Source organism: Corvus kubaryi, unplaced genomic scaffold, assembly GCF_017639235.1.
Source record: "Corvus kubaryi isolate FWS band 111438036 unplaced genomic scaffold, C.kubaryi_AGA036_p1.0 37397, whole genome shotgun sequence".
In the NCBI taxonomy this organism is placed as follows: domain Eukaryota; kingdom Metazoa; phylum Chordata; class Aves; order Passeriformes; family Corvidae; genus Corvus; species Corvus kubaryi.
Window position 1 is genome coordinate 17,503,067 of NW_024581136.1, and position 24,895 is coordinate 17,527,961.

A 24,895-nucleotide genomic window follows, 5' to 3' on the forward strand; every position below is an offset into this window, starting at 1 on the left:
TAAAGTGCATAAGTAAGGTTTATAAACTGTGATATCATTGGAATCATTACTAAGCATAGAGAGTGAACATGAGTTTTAAACACTGAGCTTTGATATTATCCCTGTTGTGACAGCTCTGGCCTGATGCTGTGTCATGTACCTAAAGAGATTAAGAGTCCCTCCAGTCCTGCATTTGGGAGCAGCTGAAGTTCATGGAATTTCCGTGTTGCAGAGATCTTCCCCCTTCTATTGCTCCACCCTCCAATTTGCTTATGTCTTCTGGCAGACATTTAATTCCTTTATCTTGTCCCAGCTATAATCTTTCCGATGACTTCAGGAGAAAGACCTCCTTTGGAAAGATAGCAAATTGATTTTCAGACAGGCTAAGGCATTTAAAATTTTCAGTTCCTTCACCTCTTCAGGTATCTGGACACAGTCATTAAAAAGATGTATTATGTCAATTAAATAGTAATCTTTGGGATTTTGTTTTTAGGGAAGAAATCTCCTAAGAAAATTCTGTGGAGCTGCATTACTGTTGATAGATGAACACAGAATATTCTGCTCGTTAATGTCCCATTATACCTCACAGTATGGTGGAAATTTTGGCAAAGACATCTATGTTGTTTCCTGTGCTGGAAAGATTTCTTATGGGTTTATTTCTTAGCAGAAACGTTAGTCTGCTTCTTCATTTCCTTTGTATGCACAGTGCAGGGGAAAGCAATTTAAATTAATGAAATCTGAAAGGGAGTCTTTTGCATAAACTACTACTTCTGTAAATGTAACCTTCAAGAAGAAAACTGCATCAGTGAAAAAATCCTTGGGAGAAAAGCATTGCGTTATATAGAAAGGAAAGTGTATTCTGAGCCCTAAAATGAGGATGTCTATGAATACTCTTACACTTACCATAGCCCAAGGGTGCATAATTGCTCATTATCAAATGAACAGCAAATGTTCATGGAGTTAAAGACATTAACAATATCACATCCATTTTTATATTGCCCTTTGCTCACTTTATGACATATTGATTCTGTGCAAATGCAGCTCTTATTTTCCAGTGTACACAAAAAAAAAAAAAAAAAGGTGCAAAAAAACCTGCAGCAGTCCCTCCAGTCAGGATTCCATCTTTATGATTCAACACAGAGGTCAGTGTTTCCACACTCTTGCTTTTTTCTCCCTGCCTGAATGCTGAGATGCCAGCGTTAATGAGGAACCCAGGCTCGGGTGTGCACCAGTGGAATGTCCCTTCTCCCTGTGGTAGGGAAAAGCGGCACTTGTTTGTAATGGAGAACTTAGACTGTGCAAAATGGAGGCATCAATAAAATAAAAATTAAAACAAAGGAACAGATACATTTTTTTCGTAGTGCGTATTCCTTTAGGAATAGCATCAAAGCGTTTTTCACTCAGATCTAGTGTCCTGACGCTGATTAACCTGGCGGAGAACACAGGTACAATGTGTAATGTGGTATTCCTCACGCAAACACGCGAAAGAGAAGGCCAGCAGCAGAGCTGGCGCGGGATCTTCTCCAGGCTGTCCAGACAGTCTGAGCGCTCTCGTGTCAGGGGGATTCTCCAAACCTGGGAGAAGTTCGTGCAGGAGATTACGAGCCAGACGCAGCACAGCCAGCTCCTGGCAGCGCTGCAGTGCAAGAAAACGGAGCCCACCCCCTCCTGCCTAGGAGGGCAGTGGTGAAATCACCAGAGGGATTTATTTGCTGGAAAGGGCCAGCACAGGAATCTTTGAAGGAGCAGCTGATCCGTGTAACCATGGACAGTTTTGCAAAGGCTCCTCGGAGACCGCGGGCAGACAAATCCGTGCTCTGGGGGCGCGGAAAGGAGCCTGCCCTGCCCTGCCCTGCCCTGCCTGCCCCGCCTGCAGGGTCTGGGAAGCACCGGGGGCTCAGCCCCGAGCGGGGACACCGGGGGGCTCCTGGCAGCTCCTGCTGCGGGCCCGGGACACCCTCGTTGGGAACGGGCTCCGTTACCGGCCTGGGCTCGGAGCAGCCCCGTTACCGAGCCCACCGCGGGCCGGCCACCGCAGGCTGGGCTGGGGACAGGGGAGAGGTGGTCATCGCTCAGGTAAGGCCTGCGGGGCTGGGGGGCTCAGCTGCCGCAGCGATCGCTTCCCTGTTAGCTCAGATCCTTTTATCTCTGAGTTTATTACAGAATATCCTGAGCTGGAAGGGACTCACGAGGACCACCAAGTTCAACTCTGAAGTGAACGGCCCACCTCGGTATTATTAGCACCGTGCTCAACCAACTACAGCACATCAGAAACACACCCACCCTTTTCCTCATGCTTTTCCTGTATCTATTACTCCAAACCAGGAGTTGTAACTCTTTCCATACCAAGCCCATTTATATTGTTATGCAGATCCCTCCTGGTGCTGTTGCTAGGCTACCACAACGATGCAGTAACACTTGGTTTTGTTTTCCTGCAGGTCATGTCGGTTCTTCAAGATCTTCACCTGCACTATGTGCAGGCCTGTCAAAATTTGAGCCAGCCTGAAAACCCCTTCATTGCTCGTGTGCTTCAAGAAGCTAATAAAAATGATGACATGTAAGGAGATAACAAACGCTGTGTTTCAGATGCTTCTGAAAGCCTTAGACGGGGTAGCGGGATGAGGAATTGAAAAATGAGAAAGTTCATGCAGTTTCAGGCTTAAACACAAATCAAATTTAACGTTTACTGCTGAAGTTCTGGTTTGACTCATCTTGACATCATCTTGGCAGAAGTTTGTAGCTATATATCCTTTCTGGGCAGCTTTACAAGCAGTGAAATAAAAAAAAAAAAAGTGAAAAATGTACAGGATGGTGCCTTTCTGTCCCTTAAAGAAGCCAAACCCAGTGTCTAGTCATCCTAACTCCCTTCTTTGTTTCTCACTCCTGTTTAAAAAGCCTCAGCTGCATCCAGTTGCCTTCCAGATGGTCATGCTTCCCTGAGCTGTCTCTGAATCCTGCCAAGCTATTAACCACACAAATTCTCTCTCATTAAGGGGCTAGGTACTGCTTCCTCTGGAAGGTACTGGATGGTGCTGGGGTCAAAGTTAATTGTCCTTTGGGGGAAAAAAACGTGAGAAAATGAAATTGTTTGTGTTAGGTTTTGATCCCGAGGGCAGGATAAAGTAAATAAAGGAAAGGGTGCAAGTAAAAGGAAAATGATGAGGTAACCTCTGAGATAATCTTTATTTCCATCTGCCATCTCCTCATCTTGGTTATTTCTGATTTCTGTGCAAGTGTGGCCTTGCAGCTGAGCAGTGCTTTCAGAAAGGGCAGTGCTGAGCTACAGCTTCAATCTCCTTCTCTGTCACGGTGTTACCAAAGCCAGTGGCAAGTGCACCAGTGCGGGCAGCTGCGGGCACACCTCTTATCTGGAGAGAGAATTTATTTCTCTCTATCATTTTACTTCTCCCATGTGCTTACCTTTTTATGTTACTGTAGAAGTTCAAAAGGAATCACATTAAAATTAGCTGGAAATAATCATCTGGTGCCTGTGCTGAGAGTTACAGATGACGATCTTGGAGTTCTTGTCTCTGTCTTAGGCCAAGCTGCCTTTGTCACAGGTAAGGTTTTTCCCTGTGTGTTTGCCATTGCTGTGTTAATATAAGAAAACATGATCAGTCTTGATTTCAGCCTTAGTTCATCTTTATTTCTTTTTGTTCAGAGATCAGTTCAATGTAGATATGCATCTGTCACATTCCTTATTCTTCAACTTTTTCAGGTTTGGATCTTGCCTATAATGTATTGACTGATGCTGGAGCAAAGACCATGGCAACATTCCTCCAGGTGCCAAGAGATATTCATCTTTCAGCAACTTGGAATTTATTTGTCTGTAGTAATATTTATATGTGGTGTACTGGGAACAAGAATGAGCTGGCTTGGCAAAATTCCAATAATTTTGATTATCACATCCCAATCCATCCTTCTAGAACCTCAGATTGTATTCTCTGTGGAGATTTTTAATTTCTCGTTGAAGACCTTTGGATATTTGGCTGGAGTGTCCTGAGAAAAGAATGATGTAATAAACTATGAGGCTTTTAGGCTCACAGTTCAATTCAACAAAGGGGGTAATGGTTGTGTCAAGTGTGCCAGGGCCTTTGTTTCAGCTATTTTATAATCTCTGTTAACCTTTTTATAGGCTTAAACATAGGGAACAATAATGCAGCCTTTTTGTCACTGTAAGCACTGGGGTACAGGTGGAAAATAGTGAGTTGTCACCCTGTGCCTGTGTTCCTAGAGTGTGAGGGGCACTGTTACGTTCACAAAATGCCTGAATTTGTGTATCTGAGCTTGACCATCTGCCTTGTTTGGTCATGCTGAGCACAGGATTCCTGGGTGGTTCCTGAGGCCCTGTGAGGGCCCTCCCCACAACAGGCTTTGTGCCTTGCCCTCATGACCTGACATAATTTGGCATTCTTTAATCACTTCTCCAAGTCATGAGCTGCCTGAAATGCTGCAAAGGGCAGAGTTTGGGATCTCCTTTTTGGAAAATAAGCTGTGCTTTAGAAAAAACTCTCATTGCTTTCTGCTTTGTTTGTTCCCAAGGAAAAGTCCACTCTGAGGTACCTGAACCTGATGTTCAATGACATAGGTGCAAGTGGAGCAGAGCTGATAGCAGGAGCACTCCATGTGAGTATTTGCCTGGGAGATTTAGACAATGGCATCTCCTTTGATCTTTCTGCTTTTGATGACCAGTACTGGCTGTCCTGCCAACACCAGAGCTGTCTGAAAGGGGCCTCTGTCTTTGCTCCATTCAGCATGTTGCTGTGTCACAGGGATTGCCTGTTTTCCCAAGGCACACTTCAGAAATCAGATTTCACACAAGAGAAAGCTCACTGTGCTGCCATTAACACTTAATTATCTATAAAAACACGTAACTGTCTATAAAAAGCACAACTATTGCAGCTGGGTTTTTCTGTGTGAGAAATGCTATGCTGTAGGATATATGATGACATAATTTTTTCCCTTTTTTTTTTCCCCAAAAAATTAGATTAAATTTGCCTGTACTTTGACATCAATATTTGTCTTGATTCAAGATGTCTGAGACATGTTTTCAAAACTTTGCCTTACGGCAGCACCACAAAACCAAGTTTGTTATTTTTAATGTGGTTTCCCAAGGAAATGAAGCTTGTGTGTAAGATTTGTTGTGTTTGTGAAGGGAGACTCACATGAGCTCTTTCTTCCTCCTTCACATCTTTGAACCCTGAACTGATTTCAACCAAAATTTACAGGCCTCCAAAACACTAAGGCTGTGCAGTAGATGTACAGGGCTGGGCTCATACAAGGCTTACCAGATTTAAATCAGTATTGATGCTATTTGCATCTCAGATGCCAATTTAGGCAGAAATATTTGCCTGGATTATTTTCATGAGTGTGATGAAATTAATGAATTTGGAAGAAACAAAAGTTTTCAAATACTGGAGTTTTGCTTGCAGACTCTCCTGTGTTTGATGCCACTGAGGGGAACCTGAGCCAAGAGCTGAGCTAGTATTATCACTTAGATACAATTCTTCTGGAAGTTTGTTTTGTCTCTGTGTGACAACCAGCAGAATTCACATTAAAAAAAAAAAAAAAAGATAGTGTTGTTTTTCAGACCATCTTAAAGGATTTTTTTTCTTTTTTTAATTTTGTCTAGAGGAATGAAAGTCTTGTGCACCTGAGAATGACTGGAAACAAAATAGGAAACCAAGGTGGAATGTTCTTTGCTTCAATGCTACAAATTAACTCAACCTTAGAGAAGTTGGATCTTGGAGACTGTGATGTGGTAAGTAACCCAGTAAAATTATCAGCAATAAGACATAAGTCTTTCAAGGGTATTACAAGGGTCCTGCAGTGCTTAATTAGGGGGAAATGCCATCTGTTGTCATTGATTTTGTGACAGCCAGAGGTAACACTATATATAATATTGCAACATGTGCTTGGAAAGACACATTGCATAAAGCACCTGTGAAGTCAGAACTGGGGATATTTTAGAGCCACTGTGTCTCTCCAGGAATTCGAGTGCTTGGCTTGCAAATTTTCTGAGTTGTTTTTCTGCTGTTCCTTTCTGTTAAGCTTTTTCTGCTGTTCCTTTCTGATAAGCTAAGTCCTGTATAATTCATGTTGAAGAATGGACTTCTCATTCCCCAGAGAATCTTTTCCTTCTAAAGTGTGCAGTGCCTGTAACACCTGAAGGTCACCCATCCCATTGCTCTGCTGTGCCTCTCAGAGCTTGACCCATGAAGGGCATAAGCACAGCAGTGCTGAATTGAGTAGAAAAGCACCCATTTACTCTTGGACAATGTGGTTCCTCCTAGAGCTGGGCACTGAAACTTCTTACACAGAGCACAGGGAGACTTGGGAAGCTGTGCATCACTTTTAGAAGGCTACATTTGCCTCCTGGAAATTTGGAATTTGCTTCTAAGCCAGAAGGGGAACACCCTTCAGAAAATGTGATGGTGTTAGGAATACATGAACAAGGAAAGTGTAGGCAGTGTAGGATTTCTTCAAAAGCTTAGCATGTGTGTGCTTGGTAGGGAGTTGATAGAGAGTTGGTTTAAAACGAAATGGCTTTGGGTACAGACCAGCCTAATTGAAAAGTAGCACAAATATAAAATAGAGGGCAAATTAGGAGGAATTTTTTTTTAAAAAGTCTAGATTTGCCTGATTCATACTAAATATGAATTTACCTAGTGGATAAATGTTAGGGGAACTCACATAAGCTGATTTTGCCTCATAAACCAGGGAAATCAAAATACAGGATCAAATGAATGTACAAGTATTTTTGAGATCCATTATTTTTGCTTTTTATTTTCTGAGTTGCCATGTCATTTGTACTACTTAGTCTAATTTCACTCTGCTATTCCACAGGCAGTTGGCATTGGTATTATCAGAAAATCTGTTACAAGTCTGTAAGCAGTTGCCTACTGTACTCTCATCCCTCCAGAGTACATGAAGGCAGAAATAATAGTAATGGTAATTTGGTAGCTTAATTTATACACTGAACAGGTTTCTCTAAATAGTTTATTTCTTTTGTATTCCCAGGGCCTGCAGTGTCTGATAGCAATAGCCATAGCCCTGACTCAGAACAAATCTCTCAAAGCAATAAACCTAAATCGTCCTTTGCTGTCCAACCAACAGGTATGTGAGTGACTGTGCAGTCAGCTCAGAGAGAGGGGCATAAGTCAAGTCAGTACTGATGTATTTATGGACATCTGAACTACACAACTCTCCAGATTTCCTTACAAACTGGAGAAAATGGTTGCAGGAATATTATTTTTCTCTTTCCAAGTTTTGTGCAGTCACTGACTGCCTCTGTTTAACTAGAAGGTTACATTCAAAAAATTTTCTTTGTTGGTACATTCATTAAATAATGGGCTAGTGGAGAGGGATTGGTACTGGAGAACCAAGTATTCCTTCTGTTGTTACAACATGGAGTCTCCTGCATTGTTCAGCAAACTGAGGGAGCAATACTGTGTAGTAGGAAATGAGAGGGAGCACAAAGGATGCTGTTTGCCTGAGCCTACAGAAGAAAGACCCTGCAGCAGTACCCCACATTCTCTGGGCTGGGTGGTTTTGCTGTCTCACCCTGTGCATGGCTGGTGCTGCTCAGGTCTTGGCTGCAGAGCTGGGTGGAGGTGGATTCACCTGCCTGGCAGTAGTTCTCAGGTGTCTGGGACAGGATCAGTGTTTTCCTGATGGCAGGAATGAAATTAAACTGTCATGAAGGCCAGATCCTCCTCAATTCCCAAAGGTAAATTTAACAGTTTGTACAGATTTTAGTTGTTTCTCTTTCAAGGCAGGGCCTGATCTGCCTAACCCCAGCCTTGGAAGTCAGTTTAAACTACTGCTATTGATAATGCAGTAAGGACCTGGTCTGGACCTGCCAGAGACTCTATTTGTCATTGTTTCCACCTTCAGCTCTATCATCTTCTGAGGCTTCTGGGTTTTTTCTTTATTTTTGACTCAAAATATTCACTCAGTTATTTTCTTAACTAAACATGACAACTTCAAACAAATTTCCTTTGCCTTAGAGTGGTTGGACGTATTTTTTCCCATAGCAGTCCTGCTTCTTTTGCATAGAATTAACAGAATCGTTAAGGTTGAAAAAGATCTCTAAGATCAAGTAAAAACTTTCACCAATTCCTTCTCGTATGAAAGAATTAGCATCATGACAAAATACTTTCAAATGTTAGCAAAGACTGACTCAAACATTCAGTTTTTTAAGAGCAGTAATGGGGAGGGAAACTGATTAGACGTAATTAAACATTGACGCTTCACGGATATTTGCAGGGATGTAGGTAATACTGTAAATCTGCAAATATCTCTGTAGTATTTTTCTTTTTTTTTTTCATTTTTAGCTATATCATAAGATGTTGTTTTGTGATTATTTTTCTACAGTATACAAAATAGAACACTACTGATGACCAGATCTTGCAGTTAGTTGTGTATCTGCCTCCTACTGAAGCAAGACTGTATCTTATCCTAAAGACCAGATTAATAAAATGGAGTGTATGTTTTTAGGAAGAGACCACAGTTCATATAGCTCGGATGTTGAGGAGTAACTCTTCTCTTCTGGAACTACACTTGGGCAAGCATGAAATGAAAAACTTTGGTGTAGAGCGACTGTGTGAGGCCCTGTATGAAAACTCCAGCCTGAGATACCTTGACCTTAGCTGGTGAGAATGATTAAACGTGACACAGCCCTGACTAACATTAGTAACTCATTTTCTTGGCAACTTTAAAAAAACCCAAAAATTAAAAATATGCATCTCTCTTTCAGTAATAACATAACCTGTGATGGTGTGAAATTTTTGGGAGAGCTACTAAAAAGGAACCAAACCCTGGAGATCCTGGATCTTAATGCAAACCGAATAGAAGATGTTGGAGCCATTTACCTGAGTGAGGCCTTGCTTACATGGAACAGGACTCTGCAGGCGTAAGTATTTGCACAGATTCCCCAGAGACTGCAGGTAAGAAACCTGGACTTTGCAGTGGCTGAAATGGCATCAAAGCTCTGAGCCTTGATGTTGATCAAAACAGGAAAGTCAGGAAGTTTCAAATGTTTTGGCCAATTTTTCCTTCTTGGGGAAAAAAACCCCATGAGTGAGAGATTGGGTGGGATTTCTTTGCTAAGCATAGGTGTCTGCTGCCATGTGAGATGCCCCAAGACCTGTGAGATACCCTGGGGTGCTGGAGGTGAGTGCCAGGTCTGCTCAGAGCCCTCCCAGCTTTCACAGTCACCCTAAGAGGGTGAGGGGAAAGGCAATTGATCTGTTAGTTCTTTCCACGTCTCTGAAGTGCAGGTCCCTGTGGCGCACAAACGAAAACAAGAGCTGTAGGTCTTCAGAATTTTGAGATAATCAGATTCCACGCTGGGATAAGGCACTATATTTGTTGGTTCTGATCTTCAACACTTAAGAAAATCCTCTGTTTAAGTTCGCTTCAGGTGAACCCAGAAGAGCTGTAATCTCTTCATCAGGGTGTCTTTTGCAGCCGCGGTAAACCCCCGCCGGCAGGATGTAAAAGCCGATCAAAGGTGTTACCTGAAGCCATTAGTTTTAAGTAGCAGACTGAGGAGGTGGCGGCTGCGAGGTGCCTCTGAAAGCCTTGCAGGTTCATATTTTATATTCACTAATATAAAAATAACTGCCATTCCACAAAGATCAAAGCTTAGTCTGGATAAACGCCAAGGTTTGGGCTTCAAAGCAGACTAGAGATGAGACCTGGCCACCATGCAGCAAAGTCACTGACACTGGAGAGCTCAGTAGTGAACAACCTGGCTGCATGAGTCATGGAAATGCCTTGAGAAACAGAATAGGCCAACTGCCTTTGGCCACCTGATATTAGAGTAGGACTGGCCTTGATACAAATAAATGTTATTAATAAAAATATTATTACTATTATATATAATTATTAATATATAATACATATAATATCATTATATATAATATTATTGTATATTATAATAAAATATTGTTAATATATATATGTAATAATAAGACTAAATAATAGTTAAATTCTTATTTTTAACTAAGAGATGGGAGTTCCATGGTTTGGCACACATTTTCCCTGTTTTCTAGGTTGTCCATAGTAAGCAACAATATAACTGGCAAAGGACTTGTAGCTCTTGCACACACAATGCAATTCAACACGCAACTTTCCCATATTTACATCTGGGGGAACAAATTTGATAGAAGCACCTGTGTGGTAAGTGTTTGGTTCTGAACTCGCCTGAGAAGGTTGGGGTTTGTTTGTTCTAATTTGTCTTTCCACTGTTGGGAAGACTTCAGCAATAAGAAGACACCTGATTTATATGGTCTTTTTTTTATTGTGGTTATAATATGGTGGAGCTGGAATGAGACTCCCTGGAGCTCTGCACCCTGAAGGGACTAAGTGCCACGTGGTATCCTGCAGAGCCTTCACCGCAGTCCAAAGCAGTACCACGTGTCATATTCCTGGTTTTATTTGTTCCAGGAATTCTCGGAGCTGATCGAGATGGGCCGCCTGCAGCTGGGCTGCACCGACGTGGCTCCCTACAAGGTGGACGGGAAGGTTTTCCTGGCAGAGCTGTCCCACGGGCTGGCCAAGCACCGCTACTGGGCCCCGCGCTGCGCCACCGTGGCCCCCGGCGCCGCCAACGCCAGCCTGGACATTGTCGCTGTCTCGGAGTATTTGTGAGTGAGGCTGCACCCCAGGGCACTCCTGTGCCTGAGCTTTCCCTACTGTTTCTAGTAAAATAGGTTATATCAGTATCAGACTTGCTGCACGTTGTTTCTTTGGGGTTTGAGCCTAGGAGGAATCTAAACCAGCTTGAAATGGCAACAGAGAGAAAATACTGAAAAAATGACCTTGAAATTCATTACTAAATAATGCCCCATCTATTAAGAGTCTGTAACTATGAAAAGATTCACACCCAGGCAGAGCACACTGACAAAAGCAACACCCAGGACTGCTGCTGGGCAGCAGTTCAGGTATCCTGCAGAGTCAGATTCCCGCTGAAGTTGAGAGCTCTGGGTAAATCCATTTGTTAGCACTGCTCTCCATGTACTCTCTCCTTTTCCTTAATAATTGCATCCTTTTGATCTTCTTCCAATAGTGACTTTTTTAAAACCAAGGTAAGTGAACTTAAGCATTAAGCCACAGCCATGCCAGAACTTAAAGCTGGTGACCCCAGTTTGCTGGGATATACATGGAATTTTGATTAAATTGTAGCACATGTTTCTTGTAGTACAAATGGAAACCACCACCAAACCTGCTGCCATCATTTCTTCTCATCTCATGAAAACTGCCTAAAAACATTTCTATCATTATAGCCCTCTGGCAATTCCTACACACGAGTAAGACAACATATGCATGTAATGGTAGTTAAACATTGTTTAATGGTTTGGATACAGACTTTGTGTGTTTGGGAATCACTCTGCTTGTTTCCTTTTTCCATTCACTCTGCTCATCCCTGCAGAAGTGACTTAATTTATGCTCCTAAACAGAAAAAGTCACCAAACAGGACAGCAGAGGTTTGCTCCAAGCCTTTCATTAATGCAATCCTCTGCCCCTCTAAATGTGCCTGTTAAATATTAGCATGAAGTGCCAGAATGATCTGTGACTATATGTACCAGATCAAAGCATGAGGGGAAAAAGGTAATAAAGTTATTTCAGTAAAAATAGCTGGGAAGCAGCAATGTAACTGCTGCTATTCTGACTCTGTACTATCACTGTGGTAGCGTAGGAAGACATTTGGAAACTCTTCTGCAGCTGAAATGACCAGGGCAGTTGCAAGAGCTGGTGGAGGTTTGTTGTTGTTTGGTTGTCGTTGTTGTTCTGTCATTGTCCCCACCCCCAAACACAACTTATTCAGGCTCTGGTGCTCCAAGAGCCCCTGGTATCCTGAGAGGACTTAGAGCTAAGCCCAGGGCAGGTATGTTTGTTCTGCACACCTGCACAGGGCCCTCCCAGCCTGCAGTCACTGTGTTGAGCACAAAGTCCATACATCACCCTGTGAACACCCAGCTCTAGAGAGGAGCTTATATTTTAACTCTTGTTCAACAGGAAGGATGGAGCAATGAAAACGAAAGTTGGGGATACACTGAATGTGGTGGTTTGAGAAGAATCTGCACACTACGAACATTCCTAAATTTTGAAATAATTAGGTAAGCCTGTGTTGGTGCTTTTCTGAGTGCTGCTGCTCTGGATCACTGCAGGCTACACTCTGATAGTCTCAGTACTGACACACTGGTGACAGAATTTCTTGCCAGAAAAACCACTGCAAGATTCAGGCAGGTATTTTTTCAGTGTATCTTTCTTTCCCTTGTCAGGTATATGAAGTTCAGGCTAATTCAATGCTCAAATTAAGTCTTAATTTACTTGTAGGAATGACATTTGTTAATCTGAGGTGGTCACAGGTACCCAACTTTACCAACAGCAGTATTTTGTTTTTAGTGATGTGGTAAGATGGCAGCACTATCATATAGATCAAGGATAAATGGCATCTACTTTCAGAAGTGCTGGTGTATGTGTTTGAAGTACTTGCACTCTACCTGAACCCCTGTTTAACAGCTACTTGTTCTGCCCATAAAGCACTCTCCATTATTGACAATATCCATAGAAACAGTTCATGTGTTACAGTTTTCTCTGATACTCCTTTTTAAGAAAGGGCTGCAGAGTAATTCCTACCAAATTCTGTATAAACAGCTTCCTGCAAACTAAGACAATTATTTGTGCAAAACCCTGTATTGCTTAAAGAGGCCTGTGCCAGACTTTTACTGCTTCCTTTCTCTGACCTTGAAATTCTTAGAAGATGCATCTTGTGTTCTTTGGAATGAGAGAATTTACATAGGCTAGAAATTTTTTGCCATGTCCTTCTGAGTTATTCTAGTAGCTAAAGCAAGCATAATCCTGCCCTGAAAACCATTTTTTCAGCTTTTAGACCTCACTGTACCTTACTGAAAGGCAGCATTTTTGCCCCAATTTTAGAGGAGAGGCAAATGACTGATCCAGCAGGGCAGGGGTGCAGCAGAGGTCCCCCAAATCCTACCATGTCCTTGTGCCAGGGTGGTGACAGGGGTTGTGTCTGATTGGTTCCCTCCTGCTTTTGTTGCTACCCCTTGCAGTTATGAACAGGAGACACAAGGTGAGGGAAAATTACAAAACAAGTTTATTAAAGTCTAACATAAAACACTTCAGGCTAAATATGTACAACTCCCTCCCTTCCCAAGGGATTATAAAATTGAGAGTTGAGGTATATACAAGTAACAGAGAAAAAATTGTATATACATGACAGATACTTTAAAAATAATTTAACCAAAAAAATCAGTTATTAGTCCTTATCTGAACTTAACTCTGCAAGGCTTATCGAGCCTCTCCAGGATCACAGCCTTGAAATCCTTCATGTGGAACTTGTCTGTACTTGAAAATTGTTTTGTAGCACATGATTTCAGAAAGGTTGTCATGCTTTGTGCCCACTTAGAGGCACGAATTTAGAAGTAAATGTGATACAAGGAGCTAATCTCACCTAACTACTTCCAAACAGTCAATTCAGAGATTTAGAGATGCAGATAAGCTATTCAGGCAAAACTTGCACCAACCTCAGTGCAAAATTGCCTGAAACAGCAGTGTGACAAATCATGTCATTTTCTCTGTATTACTCTTAATAGAATTACTGAAATTCCTTCTTTTCTTTTCTTTTGAAAGGACATGTATGCCTAAAAAGATTCCATGCTCTCCCATATTAATCCCTTACAGAAATTACCAGTACTGTTATAAGCCTTGTACTTCAAAATGAATCCAGAATCCTTAAGCCTAGGACTTAGATGTGCAGCTGATTTCCATGCATCTATTGGCAAAAGGTACAGTCCAGACCTACAGCCTGAACACACCTACAAATATATATATTTATTTATTTAAAATCTATATTCTAGTAAATGAATACAGTTGGCAGAGATCATACCTCAGCAGCTGAGATATCTTCATGAAAGATGAGGATAAAAATCAAGATTCTCAGATGGGGACTCAAGAGTGCAGGTCACTAAATTATTGCTCCAAGACAAAACTACAAGCCTGTGTATTCTATTAAGAAAGGTTAAAATTGTTGTCTTGTAAAAAATAATGAATATCTTCTTGTCTATAAAGAAAACTAAATGACTAATAAAGCAACTGTTACTGTTATAAGTATCTAAACAAATCCTGTATAAATCTAAGCACTGTATTTTTTAAAAAAGTCTGAAATCTAAGAATACAGTAATAAGCTATAATTTTAGAAATATAAAAACAGTCCAAACAAACACTGTTATGGAATGCATTTTCTATGTAGGAATGTATTTATTGTTTAGGTTTCTTTCCAGAGCTAGTTCTCTCTCCTGGTCGTTTATCCTGGCTATGTTTACCTTGAGCTGCTTTTCCTTGGGTACCAGCAGCATATCATCAGTTTGTCTTCCAAAGCTGCTCAAATATGGAAGTTGTATGATGTTTTCTTTCTCAGTATTCATGACTAAACCTGTGTCTATCCCAAGATTTCTGCTCTACTTTCAGAGAGAGACAGTAAAGAGGAAGCTTAGTACAAGCTACACACAGTCAAGATCCCGATTTTGTGGTTCTTCAGTCTTAAATGGCAAGGCTGAGGACTCCCTTGGGGGCTACACCAACAACAGAAGCTGAAAGAGACAAGAGGGGAGACAAAGGAAAATGCCAAAAAAAAAAAAATACCAGAGAACTTAATCCTTTGTCTTTTGCCAGCTTTATGAACATCAGCTGTTCATAAGCGTAGCGGGATAGACAAGCAGAGAAATTAAAGGCCCAGCAATAATTAGGTCCAGTGGGGACAGTGTGAGAGATTCCTGTATTAGGGATGTTCCTGTTGAACATGGCTGTACTCCTGCTGTCCATGGTAGGCTTCATCAGCAAATCTACCATATATTAAAGCATAAAATGTGACCAAGCAGCAGGTTAGAGATGTACCAAATACTAAAATGATCAACACAAAGCAGCAAAAGGTCTATTACTTGACAAATACAAACATGTAGGAAGAGAAAAAAAAATTATAGTCACACTCAGGAGTCAAGGGACCATTTTCAGACTCTTTAAATGAAATCCTCCAGGAAATTTTTCACAAGTCTGTTTAATTAAGGTGCAGATTAATTATTACTCCATGTAGAACAGAATCAGTTAAGAGGTATCTTCTATGCTCTTCTATTTATCAGTGTCTGGACACAAGGCATCGGTGGAAATAAATGCTAGCACCAAGTAAATAACCAACAAAGGACAGCTTTAAATGCATTGTTGGTACAGTATCATGACTGTTTCATTATTGTTTGATGATTACATAAATAATGCTTACAATTGTTAATGGCACAAACTGGCACAATGGAGTAGAAAAGTACTTCTATTGTCATCTAGTCTTTTATGACCCTACCAAGACATTAAATGTTGCTTTTTAAATATGTCTGTTGCTAATAATAAAACCTATCTTTACATGGGCCTTGCTAGGTACCAGTTTTGTGCAGTTACTGTGGACAAGTGACATGAGAGGTAAAGCAATACACAAAAACTTCAATTAGAACAAATCAGTTAAACTCTAACAATTCCTTGCCTGGAAGAACATCAATCTGCTCTGTTGTATTATTCTTTAATGCCCCCTCATGTAGTGTTCACTTATTATTTTCACAGTGAAGGGCAGGGTTTATTTCCTCTTTTGTACTTCCTCTCCAGCACAAGAAGCAGCACTACAGCAAAGAAAGGATTACGAAGCTCTGATTCATGCCTCACTAATTAACTCACTGCATCTTTCTGTCTCATCTACAGCATGCATGTCCCAGCTCCCCTTTTGTTGCTATTTGTGCCAAACCCAGGATGTTTCAGGGATGTGAAAAATAACTCTGGGACAAGATACAACAATGCTGGATTCACTTAAACAAACAAACAAAGGCAACCTGTTGGAAAGAAGACCCAGTAGTATCTATGCCATTAGGACCCTCCAACTTGCCACACTACAGACAAAAATTAACGCTCCTTTACTTTCCTTGTCAGGAAAATACACCCAAACCTTTCTTTCCCTCTGGTCAGGCTTCCCCTGAAGATGGCACTTCTGGCAGCCAGCAGCAAACCTATGCAAGCACCTCAGCAGAGCACTGACCACTCATCATGCACCATTCGAACACCTTGGAGTGCAGGCTTACTAATACATCCAAATTATGATTTCCCCCTACACCTCTGGGTTGATCTTCCTAAACTATCAAATATGGCTTAAAACATCTGTTCTCAAATGGCATTGTGACACATCAAATCAGCAGGAACATGGGAAGAGAACTCCAAAATACATTAACATATGTAACAGAGAATTCTTAAGGCAGGTGTTGCTGGAAAGGAATCATCTCCTGGAAATCAGTGTTAATCACAAACAGAAATTTGATTGTAGATTAGCACAATTCAGCACTGCACAATGGAAATGCCTTATAGGTGTCTTTACACAGAGGAAAACAAAGAACAAGTCCAATTCAGAGAGCATGACTGGTTGTTTGATTGTGTTCATCTTACCAAACATTTCCAAGTTCACTACCAAACTACCTGGATAGCTCTGCACTGCTCTGTCAGTACAACTGCTGCAGGAAAATAAACTGAGGTTCTGAATATCCAGTCACAGCAGATCTCAGTAATGTTTCTGATGAAGGGGACTGGCTCCCTGTCACAGGGAGCAGCATCTGATGGTCTTCAGTCCCAATGGGGAGAGGAAGAGCTAAAGACATCTCAGAGGGTTTCACATCTATGGACTCCGATAATGGACTTTTCTGACTCTGAATGGATTCTTGTTCATTGAAAGAATTATCAAGTGCAGTAGAATCAGGGGGAGTTTCAGGTCCTGTGGAAACAAACAAACAAAAAAAACCAACAAAACCCCAGAAAGAAATGTTCAAAAGCTTGTGCACAAATTCTGCAAATTCCCTTTCCAAAGACTGTCAGAGCCAACACCTGGTGTGTCACAGGCTGCCTGGGCAGCTGGGATATTGGTGCTTCCATGTGCTGCAAAGCCAGACCAGCTGTAAGTACAATGTCAGCACTGGGAATCACATCTGCTGCTGCTTGTAGTGTGACAACTGGAAGGATGATGCATTCCAACCTGATCTCTACTTGGCATGGTACAGAAGATAACAAACCCTTAACATCACAGTGAACAAAGGATCTATGGAATCATGAAAGTTTCCTTGAGATTTTCCACCCCAGAAAGTCTCAGAAGCAGAGCCACATCCAAGCATCCTCCTTTAAATGAGATAGCAGTGTACGAAGTATCATCTGTCTGTAAACTTCTTTGGAAGACAACATTTGTTAACCTCATTCCAGCCAGCCAGATTTTACCCAGTCACTTGAAAAATTACTTTCTATTCAGAACTGAAATGCCTGTTAGCAGGTTCCTTGCTGCCTTCCTGCTGGAATGCAGCCGGCCACTGCTCTTGGATGGCTCTCTGATAAAGCCACATTGGGTATCTGACCCTTCCTCTACCAAAGCACGCTCCAAAGCCTATTACTTCAGTGCTGAGGCACTTGTGGCTGCCTGCTGTCTCTCCATGAGAGCTGGCCTGCCTTGGCAGCTCTCCCAGCTCACCCCTCCAGCTCTGCCAGGTGCTCTCCACACTCAGTGCTGCTCTGCCCTCACCACTGCACTCCTGCTGCACTGGGGCCTTTCTAAATTCAAAGCTGTCTCTGCATATGGCTCATTTTCTCACCCTCTCCCTCCCAATCCAGATGTACACAGACACCAGTTATTCCCTTTTCCATATGATAGGAGCAAGAGATTTATGGTCAATACACAAGGATGGACAGAGGACGAGGAGTATGGAGCCAGTGTTGAACAAGGCTGGATACAGATGCTTTTGGCCCTAAAAACAACTACTATCCAAAATTCTTTTGTTTTCTAATTTCAGGCCTGGATGAACAAGAAGATTTATTCAGCATGGCAGGCAAAAGAGCTGATGTGGTTTCTTAACCTTTCTTTGCACAAGGAACTCACCTGTGTGAACTTTCGTTTTGTGCTTCTTAAGATTTTTTATATCTGTGTAAGAATTTCCACACATTTCACAGATAAATGGTCTTTCACCTGAAAAAAATTGGTTTGGCAGTGAGAACAATCTTGGTGTTGAAAAAAATACAGTTAGAGACATAGGATAACAGATTTCAACATTCTATTTTGAAATACAACTTTGTAACTCTTATTTTGTCTGTCTCTCTATTCAGAATAAAATTATTTCCAGAATAATAGTTTAAAACAAAGCAACAAGACCCAAACATTTTAAGTAAAACCTCCATCATACATCAATACCTACGCTGTGGCACAGATACTACTCTGAAAAAGGCAATTAAACAAAATCAATGAATATTTTCTTTACATTATGTTAACCCAGAGATACATAAATTAAGAAACTGCTCTACTTTCAAGTACAGCCCAATACAGTGTATTTTAAAGGAAAAAGAGTAAAAGTAGACTATAATTTATAGTGCAGGAAGCAGCTTGTCTGAAAACTGACCTGTATGGGACCGAAAATGTTTATTGAGCTCTCCAGAGGAAATAAAACTCTTTTCACAAATGCCACAGATATATGGCTTCTCTCCTAAAGGAAACAAGAGCACGCTGTTATTTCAATATACAAACCAGAATACACACCAAGAACAACTAAAACGAAACAGAGATAACATCCAACGGGAGAAAGCGCTCCCTAAACCGGAATCAAAGACACAAAAACACGAGCAGGGAGCTGGATGACGACTCCCAACGCGGATTCCCGAGACGTTCCCCCTCTCCAGCCCCGCCAGCGCCCGCAGCGCTCCGTGCCCCGTACCTGTGTGCTTGCGGGAGTGCGTGATGAGCGAGCTGGACACGGCGAAGGCTTTGCCGCAGCTGTCACACACGTAGGGCTTCTCGCCCGTGTGCCGCCGCACGTGGTAGGTCAGCGTGCTGGCCTGGGCGAAGCGCTGCCCGCAGCGGTCGCACACGTACGGCTTCTCCCCGCTGTGCTTCCTGCAACAACGCGCCCCAGTCACCCTCGGGCACGGGCAGCAGCAGCCACGGCTGAGGAACCGGACTCAGGGAGCGCTGGATGCCCAGAGCTCCTCCTGCTACTGCTCTGGGGTACAGCAAAGAGGTACAGCTGAGTCTGGTGGGAAACTCGCGGCCTGGTCCCTCTGGGATCGGCACATCCCTGATTTCCAGGGCAGCTGAGCTGAACCACAGGCCCTGCACAGGTGATGTGCACCGTGGGAACTCAGCGTGCTTTGCACTCTAGGGTACTGAAATATAGGATGATGATTCCTAACATGGGAATAGCATTCCCGCTCCTGCCAAAAATGCCAAAAGCCCCACACAGACAGAAGTGAGAACGTCTCTCACTTCCCACCATGGAACTCTCTCCTCTCTGGTGCTACAAGCAGTTTAAAACAAGGACACCAGACCCAGCCTGTACCATTCACCCAGCACAAGTCTCCTCCCTAATGAGCAAGTACATCCATGCAATTTTTCCGTTAGGCATTGTGAGAGAAGTCCCATGGGAAAAGGAGTAGCAATGCCACAATCACGTGAATGTGTAACTCTTGCTCACACCGGAGTAAATGTTTCTATTTAAATAAACCCAAGGATAAGCATTTGCAGGATCTCACTTGTGCCTACCTGGCATGGATCTTCAGGTTGCTCGAGGTTGCAAACTGCAGGTTGCAGACATCACATTTGTAAGGCTTCTCCTCTCCATGGTGCATCCGGCTGTGGAACACCAGCTGGCACTTCTGGGCAAAGCCTTTGTCGCACAGTTCACACTTGTATGGCTTCTCCCCTGGTGAAAGACAACACCCTTGTGCTCTCTATTTACATAAGAAAGCTTTGCAATCCATGACCTGACCAAAGATCAGGAGTATGTTCTAATGCTTCTTACAAATAACATCTTGGAACATCCTGTAATCAGTCCACTGAAGAGGAACGGGATAGAACACAGACCATAACAGGACTATTTTTTAACACATTATGTTTGGGTAAAAAGCAAAAGTAATAATGTTTTTAATAGTGCCACCTTCTCCACATTATTTTAAGAATGCTGCTACTTCAGTTTCAGACTCGTTGCTGGTTATGTCTGTTCACCATTCTGAATATTTAAAATGAACAAATCATCTGCATTTTCTTGCTTGTCTAACAGCAACAGGTCTTCAACATACAGTCTAGTGCTCCCTAATTTCTCATCAGTGTCTGCTGCAGAATGTTACAGGTACTTCTCTGACTATCCATGTTCTCTTAGTGGTGAACTCTCTCCTGTAAGGGCTTGTGCAACTCTGCATTTCTATGAAGTATAAAAATGCCTTTCTCTGCCACTCTATGGCAGTGCACAATCAAACCTCATGAATAAATAATGTACATAAGAACTTCAAAAGTAAAAGTATTAGACATCTAGCATGCCATTTAGCAACCAACACCATGGAATTTTCTCCCCACTCTTGCAAAAATTCCCAGGACAATACCCTCAAAGGTACAAAGTACAGCTGACATTCCTCCCAGCACTGTCCCTGAATTCTGCAGTCAAGCTCCACCTCATGTGCGAATCTTTGGTTAGACCCCGGCTGACAGCATTTGAAACTCTCTCCCTAGGTCACAGGAAGAGCAAGGTGTTCTCCTGCAGCTGTTCCACATCTCCTTCCTCTTCACAGCTTCCTGGGAAAAAGCTCCACTGTGACCTCTGCTCAGAGCTTTGCAACATACAGAACATATGGAAAGACAAGCACAGGACTTCTCCCTGCATCTTCCCAGGCTCCAGCAATTTGTTGCTCATCATCATTTTAAGTCAGACACGCTGGATTAAATTGTTTCAGTGTTCCTATGTGATTTCTCTTGGATGCTTGATATGACCCAAGCTCCTGGTAATGTTACTGAATGCAGAGATCATAACACCATCACACCTTTCAGCTGCACATCTACTAAATAAAATCCCAAACGTTGTAATAATTCAGCCAACCTTCCTACCTTTTTTTGAAGACCCTATAGGATAAGTTATAAGGCTGATTTTTTCCCCCACTCTTGTTCTCATATATTATGTTTTGAAGTTTAAAAAAAAGCAACAGGAGTTCTAGTATCAAGTACAGCTTGCTTTTCATGCTCTACTGACAGTAGTTTTTGGCCACTCCACAGAGCTGAAGGACAGCCAGTTCTCCTGAGTCTTTCCAGAAATTGAGATGCTCAGACAAATCAAAATGCTCAGACTAATACAGTCCTCTCTAGCTATTGAAAGTACAAACTATGATTTTGTACTGAAAAATGCTGAAACGTTTAATGTTATCAGGATACTGGCACTACCCCTGCATGCACAGCGACAGCAGACAACATTTCAAGAGGAAGAAGTCAGAATCTTTCCAGTTCTGCACTCCCAGGCTGTGTGTGACCCCAGGCCTCCACAGCCCACGAGACACTGAAGCCAGTGGCTTACCTGTGTGAGTTCTTACATGCGTTTTCAGCTGATTGCACTGGGTGAAGGCCTTCCCACAGAGCTGGCACACGTAGGGCTTCACCCCCTTGTGTATCCTCATGTGCCGACGGAGGCTGCTCGCTTCGGAGAACACCTTCCCACAGGTGTTGCACACTGGCTTGGCCTTGGAGAACTTCTGGTCCAGCTCCTCTCCCGAGCTCTCCAGCTGGTAAGTGCCCTTGTCAGCGGCTATGTTGGACATGCAGCGCTCCTTCAGGGCACAGCTCTGCTGAGGCTTTCCCCGTTTCTGTTTGGCTGCCATGGTCTGGGCCAGGATATCCTGCGCCGCCAGTGTTTCGCTCTCCACCACCGCTGCCAGCTGCAGCTCAGAGTTATCACTGCCCTGGGCAGCCTGTTCTGTTATGTGGGTGGCCAGCTTATTGGCATCTAAAAACATCTCAAAGGATGTGTTCCCGGCCACTTCGTTCTCATATTGTAGGGATTTATTCTCCATGCTTTTGGGGGGACTGAAATTCTTCTTTCGCTTTTTGGGTTGAGGTGATTTCTTTTCTAGAGCTGCCTTCTTTGCCTGTGGTTGAACCAGCTCTGCAGCAGCAGCATCTTCCTTCTCCTCCCGATTATTGTAATCTCGGAGAGTCAGGAGGCAAGTCTGCTGATTCATTTCAACATTCCCAGTGATACTGGATGTCTCTGTGGAAGAGGGATTAGCAATGAAAGCAAAGTCCTCCATCTTGATCTTGCATTTAGTGACCACTTCTTCTACTTTGAGATAGTCAGCAGCCTGGTGAATCTCTTTAACATTCCAGCTGCAAAGAAACAGAACTTGGGTGAAACATTCTGGATAAAGCAAACATTTGTTCTGCACCCACTGTATCACACATGGACACAGAGCTGCAGAAGAGTTATACTGCCAGAAAATGTACCTTTGAGAACATACAGCAACATTTAATTTCTCCGTGCTGTAGTGCCACAAGGCTCTAGAATGTCAATTATTTCTGAACTGAAGGTCCGTGTCTAGTGAGGTCTGCAGACCCTCAAACTGAGGATTTTATTTTAGTCACATGCCTCTTGTAGAATTTTAAGTTAAAAGTCAACTTGTAAGGTGATGAAGCCAGATGTGGGCTTGTTGGTCCAAACAGCTCAGAAATAACAGCATGAAGAGATAAAACACTGGAAAATAAAATACATAAAATACCATTTCATAAACATTCTGGCCAAAGTCTCAGGTAATTCCCTAGCAGTGCATTCACCTCAGCACTTCTGCAGCAGGTATTAATCTTGTTTTATAAAACGATTTGTAAACAGTCTTAATTCTGTATTAGCTGCACACAGACATCACTAACACCAAGGAAGTCCTCATTTAAACCACTACACTCTATTTTTCAGTTCCTGCCACACAGGCAGGATGGTTTAGGAAAAAATGATATGGAAAAGGTGGCAACACATACCATGAGTGCATTTATGGATTTACAGCACTTTGAAGAGAAATTAATGGTAAACAAACTCATTCTAACAATCTATTACACAGTAAATGTAATTGAACAATGAACAACTTGCCACAGTTACTCTCCATATGAATGCAACTGTTTCAGTATCTTGTACCATGGGAGTTCAAAGTACCCTCCTGGGGTACCCATGCACCCACCGCCTCTGAGGACAACACACCTTGCAGGCAGCTGCAGCTGCCCCAAAGGGACACAGGACAACATGACAGGTGTCACCTGTAGCCAAATAGTTCTCTCTGGGCAAGAACGGTACTTTCATCTTCCTCCTCCTGCAGAGATCCACCTGCTCAGAAAATCCAGAAACTCTCCTGCTGCAGTTCCAGATGGACATCAAGAACTCTGCACAATTCTGCTCTTTTGTAATTGGCAAAGCACCAATCACTAACTTCAGCTCTGCTGCTGATACAGTTTGTAGCTAATTAAAAAAAAATACTCTGCATCTATGCACTTAAAATTATTCAGCATGAGTTTCCACACTTCAGTAGAAATGAAGAGTGTTTAAGCCTGCATTTGACATCAGACATTGAGAAAGAAGTAAGAATCCTGGACTTGGTACTTCTAAGTAGCCACACCTCCCTAATGAGAGATAAAATCTCTTTCACTGAGAAAAAAGCACTGCAAAGAAAAAAACACCCTCATTGTATGTGAAGCAGCACAACAGGCACAAAACCAATGCAGTAATGAGGGGACACACTTTTCTGTGACTCCTTTTGGGCAATGTAATATAAAATTTTAAGTAATAGATCATGCAAATTTAAAAATCGTGCCTATCCTCATCCATCCCTCAGACTTTAGTCTTTACCACATTCACAGTTCCTGGGTGCTTTTAAAAAAAGAACTACTGTAATTCACCTCCAGACACATACTTGTCCTTCCCTCTCCTGGTAATCATGCACGACGTTTAATCTCTCCCAACCCAGACAGAAACAGCAGGAGACTGAAACTATCAATTAGTGAAACATCAGACAGCACATCTTTATTTTCACACTCACATGTCCTGGGGTATTTTAAAGCATACAGATGAACTTCAAGTTGTCAATATGTATCACATCCACTGCTACTTGTTTCTCCACAGCTTATTATGAAAGATCCAGTTCTGCCTTACCACAAAGTTTATTTCCCTATTCCCTTTCCCCCTTTAATAGTGCGTTACCTGTCAAGGTTTAAGTTTCCTGTATAAATAAATTCCAGGAGCTTTTGGAATCCATCAGCTTTCACTTGAGTCTGATCCAACACAACGTTGTTGTCAGATGCATCTCTGTAAAAGGCCCCGAAGTACTCGCTGAAGGAGGCAAGCACATTCCTGTGCGCTTTGAACTGGAATTCCCCGATGACCACGGTACAGTCGCAGAGGAATCCGGCCTCTCGCTGCTTGTTCAGCCTCTCCAGCAGGTGCTCACAGTGATGGGAATACTGCATTTTGAGAACGCGCTGCAGTCGCTTTCTGATCTGCGAAAGCAAAAAAAAAAAAAAAAAAAAAAAAAAATCAAAAAAAAAAATCAATTTACATGCAAGATTTTACTTTTTTTCTCTCCTTAACAGAGTTAATGATTACAGAGCAGTCGAAGTCCGACCCTGCCCGTGCTCACTCAGGACAGTCTGGCAGCAGTGCGAGGGACAGCGCGATGCTGGCTGCTGCTCGACCCGGGGCGCTGCGATGCAGCGGCGGAGCGCGGGGGCGCGGGCGGAGGCCGTGCGCTCCCGGGCCCCTGGGATTAGCCCGGCTAAGCCCGGGACCTGTCACACCGTGCCACACCCGGGCTCAGGGAGCGGCCCGAGGCTCGGAACGCGCGTCTCGGACCGGGCAGCGCTCAGCCCGCGGGGCGGCCGCTCCTGGGCACCGGCACCGGGGGTCGGGCGCGGTCGCCACTCGGTGCGGGCGCGGCCCCCGGGCCCGGGGTTTGGGCCGCCTCGGCAGCGAACGGGGCGCGGAAGCCGCAGCCCCGCGGCGCCCCCGGCCCAGCCCTGACGCCGGACGGGACGGAGCCCGCAGCG

At 43.0% G+C, this 24,895-nt stretch overlaps 2 protein-coding genes across 5 annotated transcripts in view; one reads left to right on the top strand and one right to left on the bottom strand.

The window, feature by feature from the left end:
- The first annotated feature begins 1,526 nt into the window (after nucleotides 1-1,526).
- Nucleotides 1,527-21,401, top strand: LRRC34 (leucine rich repeat containing 34). 3 transcript variants are annotated; one of them, XM_042041957.1, is made up of 13 exons: nucleotides 1,544-2,055; nucleotides 2,418-2,536; nucleotides 3,418-3,539; nucleotides 3,698-3,762; nucleotides 4,522-4,605; nucleotides 5,612-5,740; nucleotides 7,000-7,095; nucleotides 8,479-8,633; nucleotides 8,738-8,893; nucleotides 10,038-10,164; nucleotides 10,432-10,631; nucleotides 12,004-12,104; nucleotides 20,564-21,401. In XM_042041957.1, exons 1-12 carry the CDS (start codon nucleotides 1,744-1,746, stop codon nucleotides 12,056-12,058), a joined length of 1,620 nt encoding a protein of 539 aa, XP_041897891.1. In that variant the 5' UTR covers nucleotides 1,544-1,743; the 3' UTR covers nucleotides 12,059-12,104; nucleotides 20,564-21,401. The 3 variants fall into 3 exon arrangements, with proteins under 3 accessions (XP_041897893.1, XP_041897891.1, XP_041897892.1); XM_042041958.1 differs by lacking the exon at nucleotides 20,564-21,401 and adding an exon at nucleotides 2,143-2,210 and having other exon boundaries at nucleotides 1,965-2,055; nucleotides 12,004-13,219; XM_042041959.1 differs by lacking the exon at nucleotides 20,564-21,401 and having other exon boundaries at nucleotides 1,527-2,055; nucleotides 12,004-13,219.
- Nucleotides 13,086-24,895, bottom strand: part of MYNN (myoneurin) — a 12,356-nt gene continuing 546 nt past the window's right edge. Inside the window, exons 1-8 of one of the 2 annotated variants that reach the window (XM_042041956.1) lie at nucleotides 24,490-24,514; nucleotides 24,054-24,349; nucleotides 21,396-22,201; nucleotides 19,601-19,760; nucleotides 18,777-18,955; nucleotides 18,465-18,548; nucleotides 17,951-18,037; nucleotides 13,086-16,804 (exon numbers count right to left, since the gene is read on the bottom strand). In XM_042041956.1, coding sequence (XP_041897890.1) covers nucleotides 16,536-16,804; nucleotides 17,951-18,037; nucleotides 18,465-18,548; nucleotides 18,777-18,955; nucleotides 19,601-19,760; nucleotides 21,396-22,201; nucleotides 24,054-24,319 — 1,851 coding nt within the window. In that variant the 5' untranslated portion in view covers nucleotides 24,320-24,349; nucleotides 24,490-24,514 and the 3' untranslated portion in view covers nucleotides 13,086-16,535. Of the gene's footprint in view, nucleotides 16,805-17,950; nucleotides 18,038-18,464; nucleotides 18,549-18,776; nucleotides 18,956-19,600; nucleotides 19,761-21,395; nucleotides 22,202-24,053; nucleotides 24,350-24,489; nucleotides 24,515-24,895 lie in introns of those variants that run through there. The other variant, XM_042041955.1, reaches the window with a different exon arrangement.